Genomic DNA, 18,284 nt, shown 5'->3' with positions numbered 1-18,284 from the left:
TACATAATTTCTCGCTCCTCTTACAGTCTCTGATTTTTAGACTATTATTAATTCTCAGTTGGAGTCAAATCTCTCTCAGTTCACCCTTGGAAACCCTTGGTACTGAGCTCTGCTGGGAGCAAGGTAAGGATTTGTAAGCATTGCTTTCCATCCATTGTTATGGTGCAAATTCATCAGATGGTAGCTACAGAAACAGCTTTTGGATTTCCTGTGTGGTTGCAAAAGCCAGAGGACGAAAGACTGGACTCTCTTGTCTTTGTAGCTGAGTAATCTCTGAGTACTTGAAATCTGGAGATTTTACATATGTCTTTGATAACCATGAATGTGTGTTACCAGTAGTAAATTTAAAATAAAAGTAAAATACACTGCTGCCCTCAGTGGAAACCAAAAGGCCAAATGGATGATGCATTTCACATGGATGAATTCTCCTAAGTTTGAAGGGGAGCAGGTGCCACATTTCTAGTCCACCCAGCATGCCTGTCTGGACTCCAGTGCCACCAGATGTCCACATTGGGGACTATCATTTGTGCAAACATGCAAAATCCAATCACGTGACCCAAATGAAATTCAGGAATTAACTGTGTAGTTTAGGTCTACCAACACCAAACTTTGTGGTGGTGTTAAAAGTAGAACAATGCTCCCAAGGAAAATGGCTCAGGAGATCCTCCTACCTGGTTTGAATTCTGTATTTGTTTTTAAGAAACAAATATTCAAATTAGAGTTCGTTAGAATTCAAAGTCTAACCAAAAGCACTGTTGGTGTCAGTGTTTGTGGTACTGCCACCTTTCTCGTGAGGCTCCCTGTGCGTACAGTGGCCTCTGCATCAGTCCTTAGTGTGGGAGTGAGGCTTAGCTGTCCTGGTTAGCTTGAAAATCTTCTGTATGTTCACAATTGGTGATCAAAGAACAGGCTTGCTCTAAAGACAAGGAGTGAAAATATAATAATTACTATTATTATTTATTGAATTTGCTAGTCGCTTTAGATTGCCCAAGGCAACCCAAAGTGACTTCCAAACAAACAATATTTACATTGGCATGATTTTTTCAGGCAGTAATGTGAAATGCAAATCGTTTTGTAAAATAAGATTTATTGATGTTGGGTCAATACAATCAAGTACTGTAGTTTCAGTTCAAAAGTGAAAACCAGTTTTTGATCACAAAACAAGAGTGCATTTTAAAACCAAATTTACTATGAAACAGTGCATGTAACATAAGTATTTACAAAACTAAAAATCCGCTATATACTAGGTTAGCAATGAAGTTACTAGAGGCAAACTTCTTTTCTTTAAAAGAGAGAGAATTTGTATATAAAAATGCATATTGTAATGCACAGTTCTAAGTAGTTTCCAAACCTGATCTTTCTGCTGACTGAAACCTAATTCCCACATACTCTCCAACAAGAAAACCCCAAACTTTGTCACAGACAATATCTGGCACTGCACAAAAAAAGCTAACTCATGACTTGTGAATCAGCCTCTTCATCCCACACTTCATTTTCCTATGTGTAATAACAGCCTCTATATTATGAAGTTTAAAAAGTTGTATAAATGCAGAAGGGTTATGCCCTGTATGAGAGAAGACAAGATTGAGGGTGCAGAACAGTACCCATGAAACTTTTCTGTTTGGAGATAAATGTGATTTTTGTCATTGTGTTTTCTGTCTTACTAGCCAGGTCACAAATGTTGAATCTCCAAAGGACCTGGAAAAAGAGGTTATCTCTGTGTTAGAACACAGTATAAATAAATTGTGTACCAACACACCCAGGAGCAATTCTGGGGTTTATGTGATTCTCTGCTGCTGTTAGAGTGCTTATCCACCACACTTTCCATCTCTGCCAATCTGACTTTTAAATAGTAACACATTTTCTTAGATCTGATGGTGTTAAAAATGGAAGCTTAATACTCTACTTCACAGGAAAATAGACTTAAATTTAGAGTACCAGTCTCTTAGAACCCTTGTTCCAATATTAGGCACGTAGAAAATGTGTGCACTTGGCTTCTTCAGTTTTAGCCTGTGGTGACCCAATGTGAAACCAAAGTTGTTATTGCAAGCAGAGTGTGCCTTTGGCATTCTTGTCCTCTCCAGGAATTTAGAAAACATCAGATGGAATCAGAAATCTTTGCTTGTGTCTAAATCAGACATACAAGTTTAAGTTAAATGAAGGAAAGAAGAAGAGGCAGTTGGCAGCACAGCTGAAATAGCAGGTGACCTAAACTTCAATTGTCCAGAATCCATCTATCAGTGTTAGTTATTTTTACAAACCAAAATGTGATGATTTTTTTCTCTCTCAACCGTCGCCCTAGAATACTTGTTCACAAATTTAAAGTTCACTGCATTTTAATGCTTAAATACCTTTATCTACATTAAACCTGGGAAATTGTACTGAACCACTTTCGCCGTATTGTTGGCATCCTGGACACTTGAAAAGAAGCTCTTTGAACTATGGACTGGATTAATTCTATCTATTTTCTTCATAACAGGCCTAAACAGTAAGAGGCTCTTGCTTATTTTTATGTGGTATCACCAAAACAGCATATTTCTCCAAGATGAGAGAGCTCACTCTTCAGCAATTTAAGGGTATGCGTTACCAATTCTGAAAGCGCTGTACACATGATCAGTTATCCCAAAATCTGTGAATAACCTTGTAAGGCAGGTGACATTTCAAGCATTATTGAGAGAAAGTGGTAAGAAAAGACAAATTATTCTTTTCCAAAATCACATAAAACTTTGCACCTTTTTAATAGATATTGCACTATACTGAATAACATTAAGTAGCTAATAGCACCATTGTAGAAATGATTGAATGGAAAGTTAGTATGAAATCTGCTTTTTTTAAAAAAAAATCAACATTTTTATGGTGGTTGGGTACTTCCACCACCCTGAACAAATAATAAGTTTACACATCCTGAAGAAAATGGTCTCTTAACTGGCACTTCGAAGATAACACAATTCAATCTTTCTCAAGTCAAGCTAGTAGCAACTAAACCTATATCTGCAGTGACTTTACACTGGGTTTGCCAGACAACAGCGTTCATAGAACTATCTTTTTAGGCTGCTGACTCATGATGGATATTTAGCTACTTGATTTGCTTAGGGACTATCAAGCATGTGCACTTTACGGAGTCCTGTTTTTGTAGAGGATCACAAAAGTCTCTGGCTTTGGAATATGTTTCACTTGCCATCCCTTTCCCCATATACCTCTGATGGCATGATTTAAAGATGTGGTAAGCATTGTGTAAAAGGTGCTCATGCAAAGCATTCCACAATTTGATAATTCATCATTTTGTCACAATTTGACTGACTTGAATCACACTTTTAGAGCAGAAAGATTAAAAGTGAACAAATGCTAAATTTGGAAGGTGGTGTCTTAAGCTGATACGTCACACAACCTGCAGATCCCCAAGTGCTGCTGTCCATCACATGCCTTCCGTGCATCCTAAGAGAATTGACGGGCAGCTAATCCTCAAGTTAGCATCTGTGGTCGATGTGCAGTCACTAGGGTAAACTAAATTCTGAATACAAAGATGGTACTGAAAACAACAGCAAAGTTTTTTCTCTCAAATTATCTTCTCAGCTTGGTCAAAATGGTTCCACACACCATTGGTTTTCACCATCTTCCCAGTGACACTGTTTTTTATTTTTATTTTAACGGAGAAGTTTATGGCTACAGTGGATTAAAGGAGGTATGCCCAACAGCCGTTATGTAGGGCAGAGAAGGAATCCAGAAAAAGATGAATGGATGTATTCAGTGGAGTACAGACCGTTGGCTTGATCCGATGGCATTTGGATCCAGACCTGGTCGTTCTCTTTGAGTTCAAGCACTGCACTACCAGAAGCTTGGTCCAAGTAGCCTTTTTTGTATTCATCGTAGGTATAGGTGGCAGGCACGTTGTTTTTGTAAAGTGCCACCCAGACATTAGTTCCTTTAACGTGCACGTGATAGGCAAAGTAATAGATGCCAGAGATGGGACAAGTGAAGATTCCCGTCACTGGGTTATAGCCATTGTGACCATTGTACAAAGTCCTGTCGAATTTTACTGGCATTCCTGAGGCTGGGAATGGCGATGTTAAGATGGCAGTGAAGGCAGGTACCATCTGGGCAGATAGTTCCCCTCGGCCAAACTGCGGCTTCCCAGGCTTGCCATTCCCCAGAACTGCTCCCTCTACACCTCCATTTGGCAAGTGGAGGCCAGCAATCCCTGTCTCATCAAACATCCCGGGTGCTCCTGGGGGTCCAGGTGGCCCTGGTGGTCCTGGAAGCCCATTTAATCCAGGATTTCCTGGAACCCCTGGTGGCCCACTGGGACCTACAATACCCGGCTCCCCTACTTTGCCATTTCCTGGTTGGCCTGGGAGGCCAGGCTCTCCTTTCAGTCCTGGTAAACCTTGGGGTCCCATTGGACCAGAAGGGCCTTGCAGACCTGGTATCCCTGATGAGCCTCTGAGGCCTGGTTGCCCTGGAATACCCGAGTCCCCCTTTGGGCCTATGGGCCCTGTAATCCCTGGGACCCCAGGGAGACCAGCGAATCCACCTTCCCCCTTGGGGCCCATTGGGCCAGGCATCCCTTGTGGTCCAGGCAATCCTCTCTCCCCAGGAATCCCTGGCTTCCCCACAAAACCGCTAGGCCCTTGGTCCCCACGTATACCTGGCAGCCCTGCAGGCCCACTTGGTCCAGCTTCACCTTTAGGGCCTGGAATGCCATGTTTACCTGGCATACCCATAGAACCAGGAATCCCAGGGGCCCCAGTGATACCAGGGGGACCCATTTCGCCTGGCTCTCCATCCATTCCGGGCTCCCCTTTTTCTCCACTGACTCCTGGCACACCTGGTTGCCCACGATCTCCCTTTAAGCCAGGCAGCCCAGGCTTCCCATACCCTGTAGGCCCAGGCATGCCAGGAAGGCCACGGTGACCAGGTTCTCCCTTGGGGCCCAAATGCCCTTGCAGTCCAGGCACACCAGCTGCCCCCGGCACACCAATTCCATCCACACCTGGTGGGCCACGTGGGCCCATAGGGCCAGGCTGCCCACTGACCCCTGGCTCTCCTGGAAGCCCTGGCTCACCTTTGCCACCTGGAGCACCAGGCAACCCATCAAGTCCAGGTTTTCCAATTCCCTGTGGCCCTGGAGGTCCTGCAGGGCCTGGAGGGCCTCCGTTTCCCCGCGGCCCTATCAACCCTGGCTTCCCAACTCCATTTTCACCCTTCATGCCACGCTCACCACGGGGACCGGGCTCTCCTTTGGCGCCAGGCTCCCCCCGGAATCCTGGCAGGCCTGGGCTTCCTGTTGGGCCTGGCTTTCCGTTCACAGAAATGCCAGCTGGTCCAGGCACTCCTGGAGGGCCTGGCAAGCCTCGTGGCCCTTGGTCTCCTCTCATGCCCGGCTCACCATTAATTCCAGGCATCCCTTTCATACCTGCCTTGCCAGGGAGCCCTGGGATGCCTGGTTTGCCAATGCCAGAAAAGCCAGGTGGACCTGCAGGGCCTGGTTGGCCATGGAGCCCTGGTTTGCCAATGCCGGGTTTCCCAGGGTAGCCAGGTGGGCCAGGAGGTCCTCTTTGGCCAGGCTTTCCAGGAGGTCCAGGTTCTCCTTTGAGGTCCATTGGCAGCAGTGGTGGCATATCTGCGAAGAGAAGAGGGACACATCAGTATGAATTGGGAAAGAAAGGACTGGCAACTAACATTTTGTAAGCCAAGGGAAATGTAGATGCATGCCACCTCTTCAGCTCCAACCACCAATGGCTCCCATCACCATTATTGGTGAAACTTCCTTCTATTGCTCTCAGAACATAGTATCTGGGTAGGTAACAACCTTTGCTGCCTGAAAGTCTTGAGTCGACACATTGATGCCATCAAAGGCCATTGCACAACGTAATATTTCCAAATATGTATTTAGATTTGAGGTCCTTTGGAATAATTAGCTGCATTTCTGCATTGTGACAAGTAAACAGCATAACCCAGACAACTCCAAAATAAGAGCAAGTGATTATGTTTCTGCATACACAAAAGCTACTGTACGAGAGGGTCACAGATGGAGGTAAAGGCTTGGTGGGAGATACCAAGCCGCTTAAGAAAACTACATCCTTAAAGAAACCTAGCTTGCAAGATGCACAAAGCAAAGAACAGTGCTCAGACAGGCCTCTCCTGCTTTTCTGTTGTTGAAACTGTGCTAAACTTACATTCTTTTAAATGCCATGGTGTTCCCCTAAAACTCATGAGTGATGTAAAAGAGCCTTTGTTCACTCTGTACAACGATGCTGAGTTTGAGTCCACTCCCCCTGCCTGTACTTCTGTTTAAGCACTGTCTTGATGCAGCGATAGACAGGATCAACACCATCTCTTCAAAAGAAAGAAAGTCTCCAGAGGTTTGGCCATTGTTAAACTGTTTCCCTCAGCCAATGGGAGACTAATGCTGCAAATGAAACACACATGCGAGGAAAAAGACCCAGATGGCATTGACAAAGCAGCCCTCATTCCAGTAGGTGAGTGTATGGAATACACTTATCTTATTTTCAAATCTGAAAAAATTAGCACCAGACATTCCTGATGTTACTCTCCTCCTGTTAGTAGAAACATTTGCGGCTTATCTGCCTATCAAAGGCCTTGCCCACATCCACTGTCCTAGCTAGGGTTGCAAAGGCATCTCAGGAAATCCTTGCCCATATAGCTCTTAAGTGGCCACTGTAGTAATGCAGCCAAAGAGAGCCATTTAAGCTTGTATGCTCAAGCAAGTTTTTTTTCCCTCTTTCTCTTTCGGCGCCCGGAAAAAATGCTTTCCCGAGGAAAATTATTTCAGTATGTTCTTATGCTGCAGTCAATAGTTTGAGAAGAATTAGCTTTCTAGGTCATCAGAACAAGGAAGCAGTCAGGCCTACAAGAGGAGGGAATGAGAGTGAAAGAAAAAACCACACACACACACACACACACCAGTCTTATGAAAAGGAATTGGGAGGTGGGGGAGAGAGATGGAAAGGGAATGAACAGATGCAACTTTGCCAACTTTAGCCGGTCAGGAAAGCAGACAGGAAAACCAAACCGGGGACGCTAGCACGGAGAAATTGGGACACTGCAGCCCCAATGTGATCCAATTTCAAAAGAATTATGTCTCGCCGCAGAAACAGAGTGTGTGCTCAACAGCAACAGTGTTTGTGTGGGGATTTATGCCCTCCCATTGAGGCATGAGGAGAACCTCAACTAGTGCTTAAAGGCTACACCCACCAAGAAAGGGGGGGGGGAGCCTGGTGGGTGTTAAGGGAAGGTTTCTTAAATGGGTGGCCCCCATTTCTCTAACATCTGAGCTCTGCCTCTTCTTGAATGGGATTGTTCTTCACATTCTAACTGTTATGGGAGGCTCTTTGTTTTAGTGTATTTCATTCTTGATTTTAGTTAGCTGCTGTGAGTGATGCATAAACACTAAGGCTTTTGCACTCATACTGTATAGTCATAGTCCCCCCCCCCCACTTTCCCATCTAAAGTGGGGATAATAATACTGGCCTACCTTAAAAGGTTGCAAGAATTAATATACTAAAAAATGGAGAATGTATTTGAAGTGCTGTGAATACTCAAAAGCACTACATCAATTATTTTCTAAAACCAGACCCATGCCTCTGAGAATAAATCCTCATCAAGAGCCATTTCAAGAAAATCAGTTGCCGAAGTTTTTCCTGACACTGCAAGTCATGAACAATTAAATAAAAAATGTTATTGCTAGGCACCTGCTAGGAGAAGTTTATTTTTTGCTTTGCTCTGGAGGTAGGCTTAGTTAAAGGTGATGGTAGAAGCAGAATACCTCTGCACGTAAAAGCAAAAAAGATTGATCTAACCATCACCCTGACATGCTATGTGTTTTAGTTGCAGGGATGGTGTCTGCTTCTGGGAGTGAGCACATATGCAATCAACTCCCACTCCCTGGTAGACTTCAGAAAAAAAGCCTCGACACTTGGTTGTGTTGGCAGCACAAAATGTGTTTGTGGAGAAGAAATCTGATTTCATTTTCAAAATGTTCATCATCTGAACAATTCTGCAAGGTCTTTCACTGATTCTATTTTACAGGTGGAGAATTTAGGTCACAGACCAAATGCCAGCCAGAGTGCCTGGGGCAATCCAGCTACATGGGCAGGGTATAAATAATAAAACGTTTATTTATTTATTTATTTAGTCACACACTTTAATAAACACACTTAACCTGTCTGCATTTACTATGGAGAAAAAGCAGCCTCAGGCCCCAATCTGGATTATGCTCCTGATTCAGACTGTGGCAACTTTCTCCTGAAAACCACCCTGTACCTGGCTTCCTCTGGAGGATCATGGCAAACCCCTATGTTTTCATTGCATCTAGACTTTCCCAGTTCCTGTAGTTCTGTTCCCGTGGTTCTGTTTGTGTCTCAAAAATAAGTGGAACTAGACAAGCTTCCTCCTCAAGTTGCCTTTGGAGGCCTTTTGATATTGCAACTTAGAAACTGTGACTTTGAAAGATTGCAAATTCCAGAAACAGACACTAGGTGGTGGTGTTACATAAAGCACCAGCAGTTTTCCATTGGCTATGGCCATCACCTGACCATGAAGCTATTCACATCTTCATATTTGTCCCCCCAGTGTTTACTCAGGCAATATACTTTTCTTGCCTTGTAAAAGGCACTGGGGCTAAGCCAGGGCTCTAGTTCAAGCCTCTATGCCTGCCTCCTCGTTTTACTTTCTTATTTGTGAACTCAACGTGCATATTTTCCACATTCAGAGTATGTTCTCTGCATGCATTTTGAATAGTTAGTTATCATGTCCCCAGAACATTTGTCTTTTCTGAGCAGTCACCATGCTGTAAGTTGGTCCTTGGGGGAAATGCAAAGTGTTTGCACATTCACGGGAAGCTATGTCAGGCCACTGGTCCACAGGGGCATAGCAAGGGGGGGTGTAGGGGGCGGTTCGGCCCATGTTCCATAATGAAGGGGGTGACAAATTATCAAGGAACAATTACTGCCCCACTAGGGCGGTTCATAAAAAACTTTTTAAAAAAATGACTGCTCCAAAGGTCTTATCTTACTATACTAGGGATTATATAGCTATATATGAAATTTCATGTATATATCGGTTAATATCTTGACCCTCCTCCACTAAAATAGCTGTTTACTTGGCTGTTTTCCTATGTCGTGAAGGCTGAAATTTCATTTCAGTGGAGCACTTACTGTTCCCAACCCTAACCCTATGGAAAGCCATCTAATTAGACTTTAATTTGATTTTGAGATGTTTTTAGGAGGTAATTTAATTGTTTGATTTTATACCAATGTTATGTATCTGATGTTAGCCACCCTGACTTTGGCCGGGGAAGGCAGGATATAAATAAAAGTTTTATTATTATTACTTGTTATTATTCCTTTGTAAGAAAATATGAAATAACGTAAAACCATTTTTTTGGGGGGGGGCGAATCAATGAGGGGGTGAGAAGAATTTTTCTGCACCGGGTACCACCTGACCTTCCTACACCTCTGGGGGGGGGGTGTGTGACAAAAATTTTTTTGCCCCCGGGTACCAATTTACCTTGCTACGCCCCTGCTGGTTCATCTAGCTCAGTACTGTCTACTCTAAACTGACTGGCTCTTCAATGTTCCAGTTAATTCCATTGGATCTGTCAGCCCTTGGAAAAAGAGCATGTGTGCAGGTACTTTCTCCCTCTTGTGGGTGGGGCCACAGGTGTAGAGTTTTTTTTGGGGGGGGCTGCTGGAGTGATGTACTCCACGCTTGAGCTAGAGAATGAGTGGGAGTGAAGGGGAGGAAGGAGGTGGAAAAGCCTAGTTCTAAAACCTGGACAAATCTTCCTTCCTTGTCTGATCAGCTTTTCTTTCTTTCTTTTTTTGCTCCTCACCCAGGGTGTGCTGCTGCTGCTGCTGCTGCCTGCTGCCTGCTGTTTTCACAAACTCAGCCTGCTCAGTGGCAACAAGAACACATTGGAAGAAATAAACACTAGCACAGAGAGATACTTGAATCTCAGCCCATCAGCAGCCAAAAATGTTACTTCTCAGTAAGGCTGTGCTGGAGTTTGTGCTTTGTTTTGTTCTCCTTGGCTGCAGTTCAGATAAGAGCTTCACAACAGCTGGAAAAGGCAGGGGAAAAGAAAAGAAGACCTTTGCTCCCTTTAACGCTACATAGAAGGGTGTGTGTGTGTCTTTTAACCTCCTTACATACCACATTTAAACATCTGATGAGCCTAGTTGGTTGAGCAGTAATTCCTGTGCAAGAGATGCCCATCTTCTCTGCTAGCCTTTAAGACACCTGGGTAGAGATACCTTTTCCCTTACTCTCTCACAGTTCTATAAATTGTAATTATGCATCAGCAATACATGTATTCTGGAATGATGCCCAGGAACATCTTGTTTTATCACCAAATGGAACAGATACCATGAGATAGAGTGAGGCAGCTGCCTCAGGTTGGCAGGTACTGAGGGAGGGAGTGCAGAGCTCTCAGCACAAGGGACACATGATCCTATTTGGCTGTCCCACTGACCCACCTAGCAGCTGCATTTTACACTAGCTGCAGTCTCCAAACTCTCATCAAGGGCAGTCCTCCTCAAGGCAGCAACAGTTGGCACAGAGCAGGAGGAACTAGAGGGTTGAGTCAAAGACTTCAAAGAAAAGGTAGGTTTAGAGCGAGGGGAGGCAGTCCCAAGCATACTGGCAAAAAAGAAGTTAGAGTAGAATCTTTTGTAGGCATGGGGGACCTTAATATCTATATTATGTTTTATGTACATTACCTAGCTGCAGTCTTTGCAACAACTCTGTAAGGCTGCCTTTTCTCCAAAACGTCTGTGCTGGCTAGGCCAATGGGAGTCACACCAAAGCATCTGGAGGGCACCAGTTTGGCAAAGGCTGCTGTCAGGTACACCAGTGGTATCTTTCCATTTTGCAGATGGGGACGTGGCAGAGGAGGAAGGCTGAGCAATAGACTGTGGCTTGTCCAATGCCACCTATGGAGTTCATGGCAGACATGAGAAGTGAATTGGGGATTGCCTGATTTGTAACTGTCTCTGAGCCACTATGATACACCACTTCCGGGATGTGCCTGGCAAGATTTCCCTGGTCCCCAGAGCCTCCCCTCCCTTTCCTGAAATTAGTTTTGAGGGAAGCATTCCATTGTAATCAGCAGAATAGGCTGTGGTGTGTGGTTGGTTGTTGTGTTGTGCTGTCCACGACAATTTCTCTAGTTTGCAGTTGTGTCCACAGGCCCCACAAGGTTGGTGACTCCAGCAGCCCTAAATCTCATATACCACATCATTTGTGAGTGCCATGCCACCTATCTATAGCTTAAGCCACTTTCCTTCCCCAAATTCCACTGAATCTTATTTATTTAATATCATTTCGTAACATTTATATACTGCTTGATTGCCAAAAAAACCCTCAACATTGTTTACCAAAAATGCTTTGAGGGTTTATTTTTTTGCAAGAAGTTTTATACAAATTTTACCTTTTCTAGGTAAATATCCCAGTTTGCATATATACATTATGATAGTGTATATATGCTTTCTACACCAATATTCCCTGTGTAAAGAATGTAACAAATGAAGAAGCATCTTTGGAAAGCGCTGCTGATAACTTTTTAAATGTGAACTCTTACGTGGTTGTGAAGATGGGGAACAGCACTTAAACATTTGCCAGGTTTCATTCACTTTAATTTGTCTGCGTTTATAAGCCTCCTGTGCATCACCAGCAACCCAGGACATCTGATTATCAGGCGTGCCAAAACATAGGTGCCATGTGGGCAAGTGCTTATGCCTCTTGTTTTGCAGACAGGGAGGTAAATCTAGTCTCTTCAAGCCCCAGGGACACGGGGAGCTGCCTTATACCAAGGCAGACAAACAATCCACCCAACTCAGTCAGTATTTTCCAAACTGGCTGGTAAGCAGCTCTCCAGGGTTTCAAACAGGGGTCTCTCCCCACCCTACCTGGAGCTGCCAGGGATTGAACCTGGGATTTTGGCATACAAAGCAGATGTTCTACCACTAGGGCCTTTCTCTTTCAGGGATCTACACCTCTGGATCTGTTTTCTCTTGTCCATGTGACTTTACCAACCTAGATAACAAGCCTGCAGTCTCCAGCAAGGTTCAGCAAAGCTGTGTCTCCAGTTCAGGGTGAAGCAGTCCCCAGGGAACATTGATTACTTCTCTGATTTTGTCTGTTGTCAGCCAGAGAAGCCTGTCTGGATTTCATACTGTACTGCCCCCTGTACCCCCCAACAATGACTGGGAAGCCCCTTTGCAGTCCAGCTGTGCTGCTGCAACTGGAGAGCACCTGCTGTCTCACAGTGGTAGCCTGTGACCTGAAAATCCTCCCTTCACACCCAGCCTGCAGCAGTCACAAACTTCCTCATTTTTAGGGCAGAGCAGGAGTATTTACCAAAAGACAGTTTTCACCGGTGCCAAGTTACTTACACTGTTTTAACAGCAGTGGCTTTATTTACAAGCCTAGAAGTTTTTAACTTGACCTTGTCATCAGTCTTGGTGTGGAGTAAAAGAATTAATAACTATAATTCACCTCCATCTGAGGGGGCAAAGGGATGCAGTGGCCTAAATGTCAGTACCCTCCTCAGGCTTGTGTTTCCTGCTTGTGTGCTTTTGTAAATCTAATAGTAAATTTCCCAAGGTTTGGGTGAATCACCTGAGAAGGTCTGAAGAACATCTGTTTCCATGGCCCACGGATTGTTTGTTGGAGAACTACACTGCAAAATCTGGGTAAGTGTGAATTTTGAAGGATGCCTGTTTTGGTTCTCATATTGCTTTGATAAATCCAGCTTTGAATTCAAACATAATCACTCCCGCCCTTACTTACCAACTGGCAGTGGCTGCTCAGGGTTTCAGGAAAGAATGTTTCCTTGCCCTGTCTGGAGATTCCAGGGATGAAAACTAGGAACCTCTGCACACAAGTCATGCGGTCTACTACTGAGCTACAAGCCCTTTCCTGTGAACATGCTGATTGTCACACATTTTAAAAGAAAACTAAATTAATAACATCTTTTAAAAAACAGACTGGGTGTAATATGTTGCCCAGCTGAATGTCTGACACCTTTAGGATGGGAAGACCGCTGCTGCCTGCCAAGTGCGTGAGCCAGACTCTCTTCTTTTCTGGGGAAGTCTTCCTGTGCAATATGGGATGTGGCCCTTGGGTGGGAGACACGGCTGAATAGGCCACTGTGTGATCATAAAACTGATGATTCACTAGCCAAATGGAACAAGGCAACCACACCTATATTTCAGCCCCTCCTCTAGGGTCTGCCCTAACTTTAGGTAGAGTGAGGCTGATGCCTCAGTCCTTTGTTACAAAAGGTCAGCAGTTGGTTTCTTGTTTTATTATTATTGGAATATATCTCCCAGAGAGAGATTCTCATGGGATTTTTCTGCCTCAGGTGGTAAAATAACACATACATAATGCACACTTTAGGGGGAGGGAAGGAGAATGGGGCAATTTACTGTTCTGCCTCAGAAAGCAAAATGTCTTGGGCTGTCTGTATCCTCCTGTGCTGATTAGTGACTGCTAATCCTGAAAACAGCACGGCACTAACAGAGAACGGTGGCACAGTGGGAATCAGGTGCTCCACATATATATTTAAACCACAAACTCCAGTCATCCCTGATGTTTGGCCACACTTGCTGAGGTAGAACTGGCAACAAACTAAATCTGGAGGGAACCATGATTGCTACCCCTGCCATAAACAATGAAGTTAGATATAAATTACCCCATCAAAAACCAAACAAACCAACTCACAGGCTAGAAACAAGAAAATAAAAGAGTGAGGGAGCCTCCCTCCATCAAGCAAAATACAACTACCCCACCTAAAGCCACTAGCCAAATGAAACAGCATGCCAATTCATACTCTGGCTGTGTACACATTATCAGCTTAAAGTGCACCTTGGCTGCTCTTCTCAATTTGGATCAAAGCTGCCTTGGGAGAAAATGCATCAATATGCAGTATTTCCTAAGAAACTGCGGGATATACATGGATTGTGCTAACATCATGTGTACGCTGCTTCCCAGACCAGAAGTGGGAATGCACTGGATGCAGACTAAACGTGAGTGTGTCGCATCCTCTGTCTTCCTGAAGGGGACGTTGTTATGGCACATCCATTCCACTCAACATCCTGCCTTTAGCTGTGGCTGTCTCCAGCAGGTACCCCAGAGGAAAGGGAAAAAACCAAAAACTCAGGCTACTGCAGCAGGAAACAATGTCCTGCCAGCCTGGGCCCCAGTTTCCTCTCCTCTCTGGGTGGCCTGCCTTGATTGCCTGACTTTCCTCAGCTGAAAAGCACACCAGGCTTCCTGTCCAATGGTCTCGCTCTCCAAACCAACACCTGCATGAACACGATGGCAAGCCAATCAAAGGAAGCACTCAAACAGAGACATATTCCTAGGCTCCTCCGCCAATGCAAACCCACTTGAGCCAGCAGAAGTGCAAAGGCTCCTGGGAGTCGTATTCCACCTCTAGGCAAAACAAAAGGTGAATTGTTTTACTGGGCACCATATAATCTACAGCGTATCTCCTTTGCTGGCCCACACCAGCGTTTCAGACCTGCGTGCTGCCCTGCCACAGTTATTTTTCAGTTCAAGGCAAAAGACACAAGAGTCCCTTTTGTGGCCCACACACTGAAACAAGGCCGGGGTGCGGGGGGAGGTCAGAACAGGGGAGCAGATTAAAATACTCTTCCCAGCTACATTGCAGAAATTGGAACCCACTTATTCAGCTAGCTTCTGATTATAAGGGAAAAAAGAATAAAACAGATAATTACATCTCCTGTCACAGAAAACACCAATATCGCACCCTGGTCCCATAATATAGGACCTACACTCTCAACAACAATAGAATGAGAGGTGGTGTCTTGTCCAGAACACATGGGGTCTAAACCCATGCCTTTCCAGTCCAGCACTCCAGCCACTGCACTCCCCAGTCACCTTTGTCTATTAGCAGGGTTGTGATGCCATTGACATGTAACCACAGTAAATACTAAGGGAACTGATCTGAGAACCCAAGCCTTTCCAGGGAAATCCATAAGGTTCAGCATGTTCTGAGATCTGATAAGCCTCAGGTTGAATAATGTGTGTGCATGCGCACATGCCTAGCGACAGCCACAACTGTTGCTCCATCATCTGAAGGGAGCAGAGCTAACCTCTATTGTGCACAGCTGCACTGTGAACTTATATCTGTTTTACACCAGCTTTTTTATTTTTAGATATCTGCTGCTTTTCTGGGGAAATCCCATCCAAAGAATCTTTCAACAATAAAAAGTACATGTATAAAACAAACAGTATCACTAATACCAAGAAAAAAGACCACACACACACACACAAAAACAAACAAACGTCTATATATGTATTTATATATAAAGTATTAAAATAGATTTAAAGAAATAGAAACAGACTCACAATTCCAGTAATATAATGATATACCAACTTACTTTCAGTGAGTGAAACATAAACTACACAGGACAAGGGCCAATCAATGCAAATCAGACTTCAAGGCTTTACAAAAGGGCAGAAGCCAACCTCAGCTCTACTGGGAAGCTCCATATATGTTAAGCCACCACAGAAAAGGCTTGATCCCTTGTAGTTCCCTCAAGCTGACTGGCCAGTAGTTTCCTGAATCTTCTTTTTGCCCCATTTTCAAAAGGGGGGGGGGAGACCCAGGAAACTCCCAAATGATTAGCTTGACACGGATACCAAGAAAGGTCCTAGAATAGATTGATATGTGAGCACATAGAAAAAAAGGATGCTGTCATCAGCAGCGGAGCATATGTCTGCGATGCCCAGGGCGGGCGCACTCCCAAGGGGGGCAGCGTGTGGAGGGTGCCCTCCCAGGCGCGGGATAGCTGCTTGGGAGCATGGAGCAGCATGTGCGCCCTGTAGCTGGGGGTGGAGCAAGCCGCTGATGGCGGACATTCGGCATGCTGCACGCCCGCGACTCCCAAGCCTCCCCCAGCTGTCAAAACAAAGGGGGAAGGGGGGATGCCACTGGCAAAACAGTGCAGCTCCCCCTTTCCCCCGACAGCTTGGGGTAGGCTTGGGAGTTGCGGGCGGTGTGCCAAATGTCACCCCCCTCAGCGAAAACACCTGGGGCAGTCCACCCCCACTACATCCCCCTTCCTCCGCCTCTGGTTACTAAGACCCAGTATGGGTTTCTCAAAAACAAGTCATTCCAGATGTACCTCCTGTGTGTGTTTTTGATAAAGTTACAAGCTTTGTGGATCAGGGGGATGCTGGGGACATAGTGGATCTTGATTTCAGTAAGGCTTTTGACAATGTTCCCCATGATATAATGGCAGAAAAGCTGGTAAAATGTGGGCTGAACAAGGTAATGGCTAGGTAGATTTGTAGTTGGTTGACTGAATCTAAAGAGTGCTCACTAATGGTTCCTCATCATCCTGGAAAAAAGTGACAAGTGGGGAATTCTATCCTGGGCCCACTGTTGTTCAACAACTTTATAAATGAGAGGGATAAAGGAATGGAGGGGTTGCTCATCAAATTTGCAGATGATACCACTCTGGGAGGGGTAGCTAATGCCACAGAAGACTGAATCAGTTTGGCCCATACTGGGAGTTGTTGTTCCTTCAAGTTAAAACTCTACAACCCCCCAACACCTTCTACCTCCTCCGGACTCTGTGCACCCGAAGGCTACTTACCTATGTACTGCCCTTTGCCTTCCCGAAATGGAGGGCCGAGAGGTCCTTTCACCACAGGCTGCATGTATTTGATCTGCCCATAACCACCTCCAGCTCCCCCTCCAGTCACCGTGGAGATGCCAACCACCAGCAACAGCCACAGGGTTACTTCATGGAGCATCGTGGCTTTGTTGGTAGTCTCTCTGCAAACAAAATGTGACAGCAAAATCACCTTTTGAGAAGATCTCTAAGCTGTTCCTTGGGTATTTTTTTTGCAAAAACAAAGCAGGTGTATGTGTGTGAGGGAGATTTTGCTAGAGCAGCAATGGGGAACCTCAGGCCCTGGAACCAACTACGGCCCACTGGGCCAAACACCCTCCCAAGCCACCCCCTCACTAGCCCTGCTGTGCACCCTACCTGAGTATTTTTGCCTGGCTGGAATGTGCCCTTGAGATCTGATATGCTTCTTGCTAACCTTGATGGAAGAGAGAAAGGTGTCTGCATGAAAGCCTGTGTAGAAGAGGTCAGCTTAATGTCCAAAAGTCCACATTTCTTTCTCTGCCCACTTTTGGTTCTGGCCCCGCCTGTGGCTTTCTGGCTCAATAAGGTTCCCTGCCCCTGAGTAAAATTCCCCAGTGTTTTCCCCCTGCTATCTCCTCCTGAATTTCCCACTCCCCCAACACCCCAGTTCTCCTCCTTTGTAGCCACTGGTTCTTGATGCTGCCAAATTATTTTACTGAGGCCTTTCTATCCATGCTCCTCCACATAGAAGACCCTGTATCTGTTGTTGCCTCTCCTAGAATGTGCCCTTCACATTGCTGACAAGAACACCCCATCTGCTGTGCAGACAGATGGAGGCAAGATACAGAAGGGCAACTGCATTCCTGTATCATTTTGAGATGAAGTGGGAATTTCAGCTAGCATGACATGTGGTACCTGCCAACCTCCTGTTTTATACATCTGTTGAACATGTACAGACTGGCCCCTCCCTAATTCTCCTTTGTATCAGGCCACCCCAAGGAACAGTGTGGGCAGATTACCCTAGTGGGGATACATCGTGAATGCATAGCTGACTCCTGAGGGCTTGGGGAAGAATCCATGCAACCACGTCTTTTAGATCAGGCCACTTGTTTCAAAAACAGCCGAAGCACATACCGTATTTATTCATTCAAAAACATTCCTAGGTTGCTTTTCAGTAAAACAAACCACAACTCATAGGCTGAGTACACACCGTACATTTAAATCAAAGAATCCCGGGAACTGTAGTTTGCTAGAGGTGCTGGGAATTCTAGCTCTCTACAGTTCCCAAGATTCTCTGGGGGCAAGAAATGTGCTTTAAATGTATGGTGTGTACACAGCTGAAGTTTTTTTTAGTTGTGTTTTACAAAACAGCAATATAAGAGCACCATTGTAAAGCACCCACAGTGCTGCATAGAGGTTAACTAACAAAAACAAAAACCTGACATTGGGTAAAAACAAACCACCATGGATGCCTGTCCTACTTTTATTTTATTTGTTTATTAGATTTCTATACTGCTCTTCATTGAAAGATCTCAGAGTGGTTCACAAGACAATATCACAGGGCCCTCTTCATTTCATAAGGTAGGCACCTCTGCAGAGAATCTTTCCACCAGATGCTTCTCTGCAGGCTGTTGC

The 18,284-nt window shown here is 44.9% G+C and overlaps 1 protein-coding gene across 3 annotated transcripts in view; it reads right to left on the bottom strand.

The window, feature by feature from the left end:
* Positions 1-1,441: 1,441 nt before the first annotated feature.
* The window catches only part of COL8A2 (collagen type VIII alpha 2 chain), a 70,601-nt gene continuing 53,758 nt past the window's right edge, over positions 1,442-18,284 (bottom strand). For all 3 annotated transcript variants that reach the window (XM_033157706.1, XM_033157705.1, XM_033157707.1), the window contains 2 exons: positions 16,650-16,831; positions 1,442-5,620 (listed from right to left, as the gene is read on the bottom strand). In XM_033157706.1, coding sequence (XP_033013597.1) covers positions 3,699-5,620; positions 16,650-16,809 — 2,082 coding nt within the window. In that variant the 5' untranslated portion in view covers positions 16,810-16,831 and the 3' untranslated portion in view covers positions 1,442-3,698. The remainder of the gene's footprint in view (positions 5,621-16,649; positions 16,832-18,284) is intronic.

This window comes from Lacerta agilis, chromosome 8, assembly GCF_009819535.1.
Source record: "Lacerta agilis isolate rLacAgi1 chromosome 8, rLacAgi1.pri, whole genome shotgun sequence".
In the NCBI taxonomy this organism is placed as follows: domain Eukaryota; kingdom Metazoa; phylum Chordata; class Lepidosauria; order Squamata; family Lacertidae; genus Lacerta; species Lacerta agilis.
The sequence above is the reverse complement of the archived record's forward strand: the minus strand, read 5'-3'. Positions and strand labels throughout refer to the sequence as shown.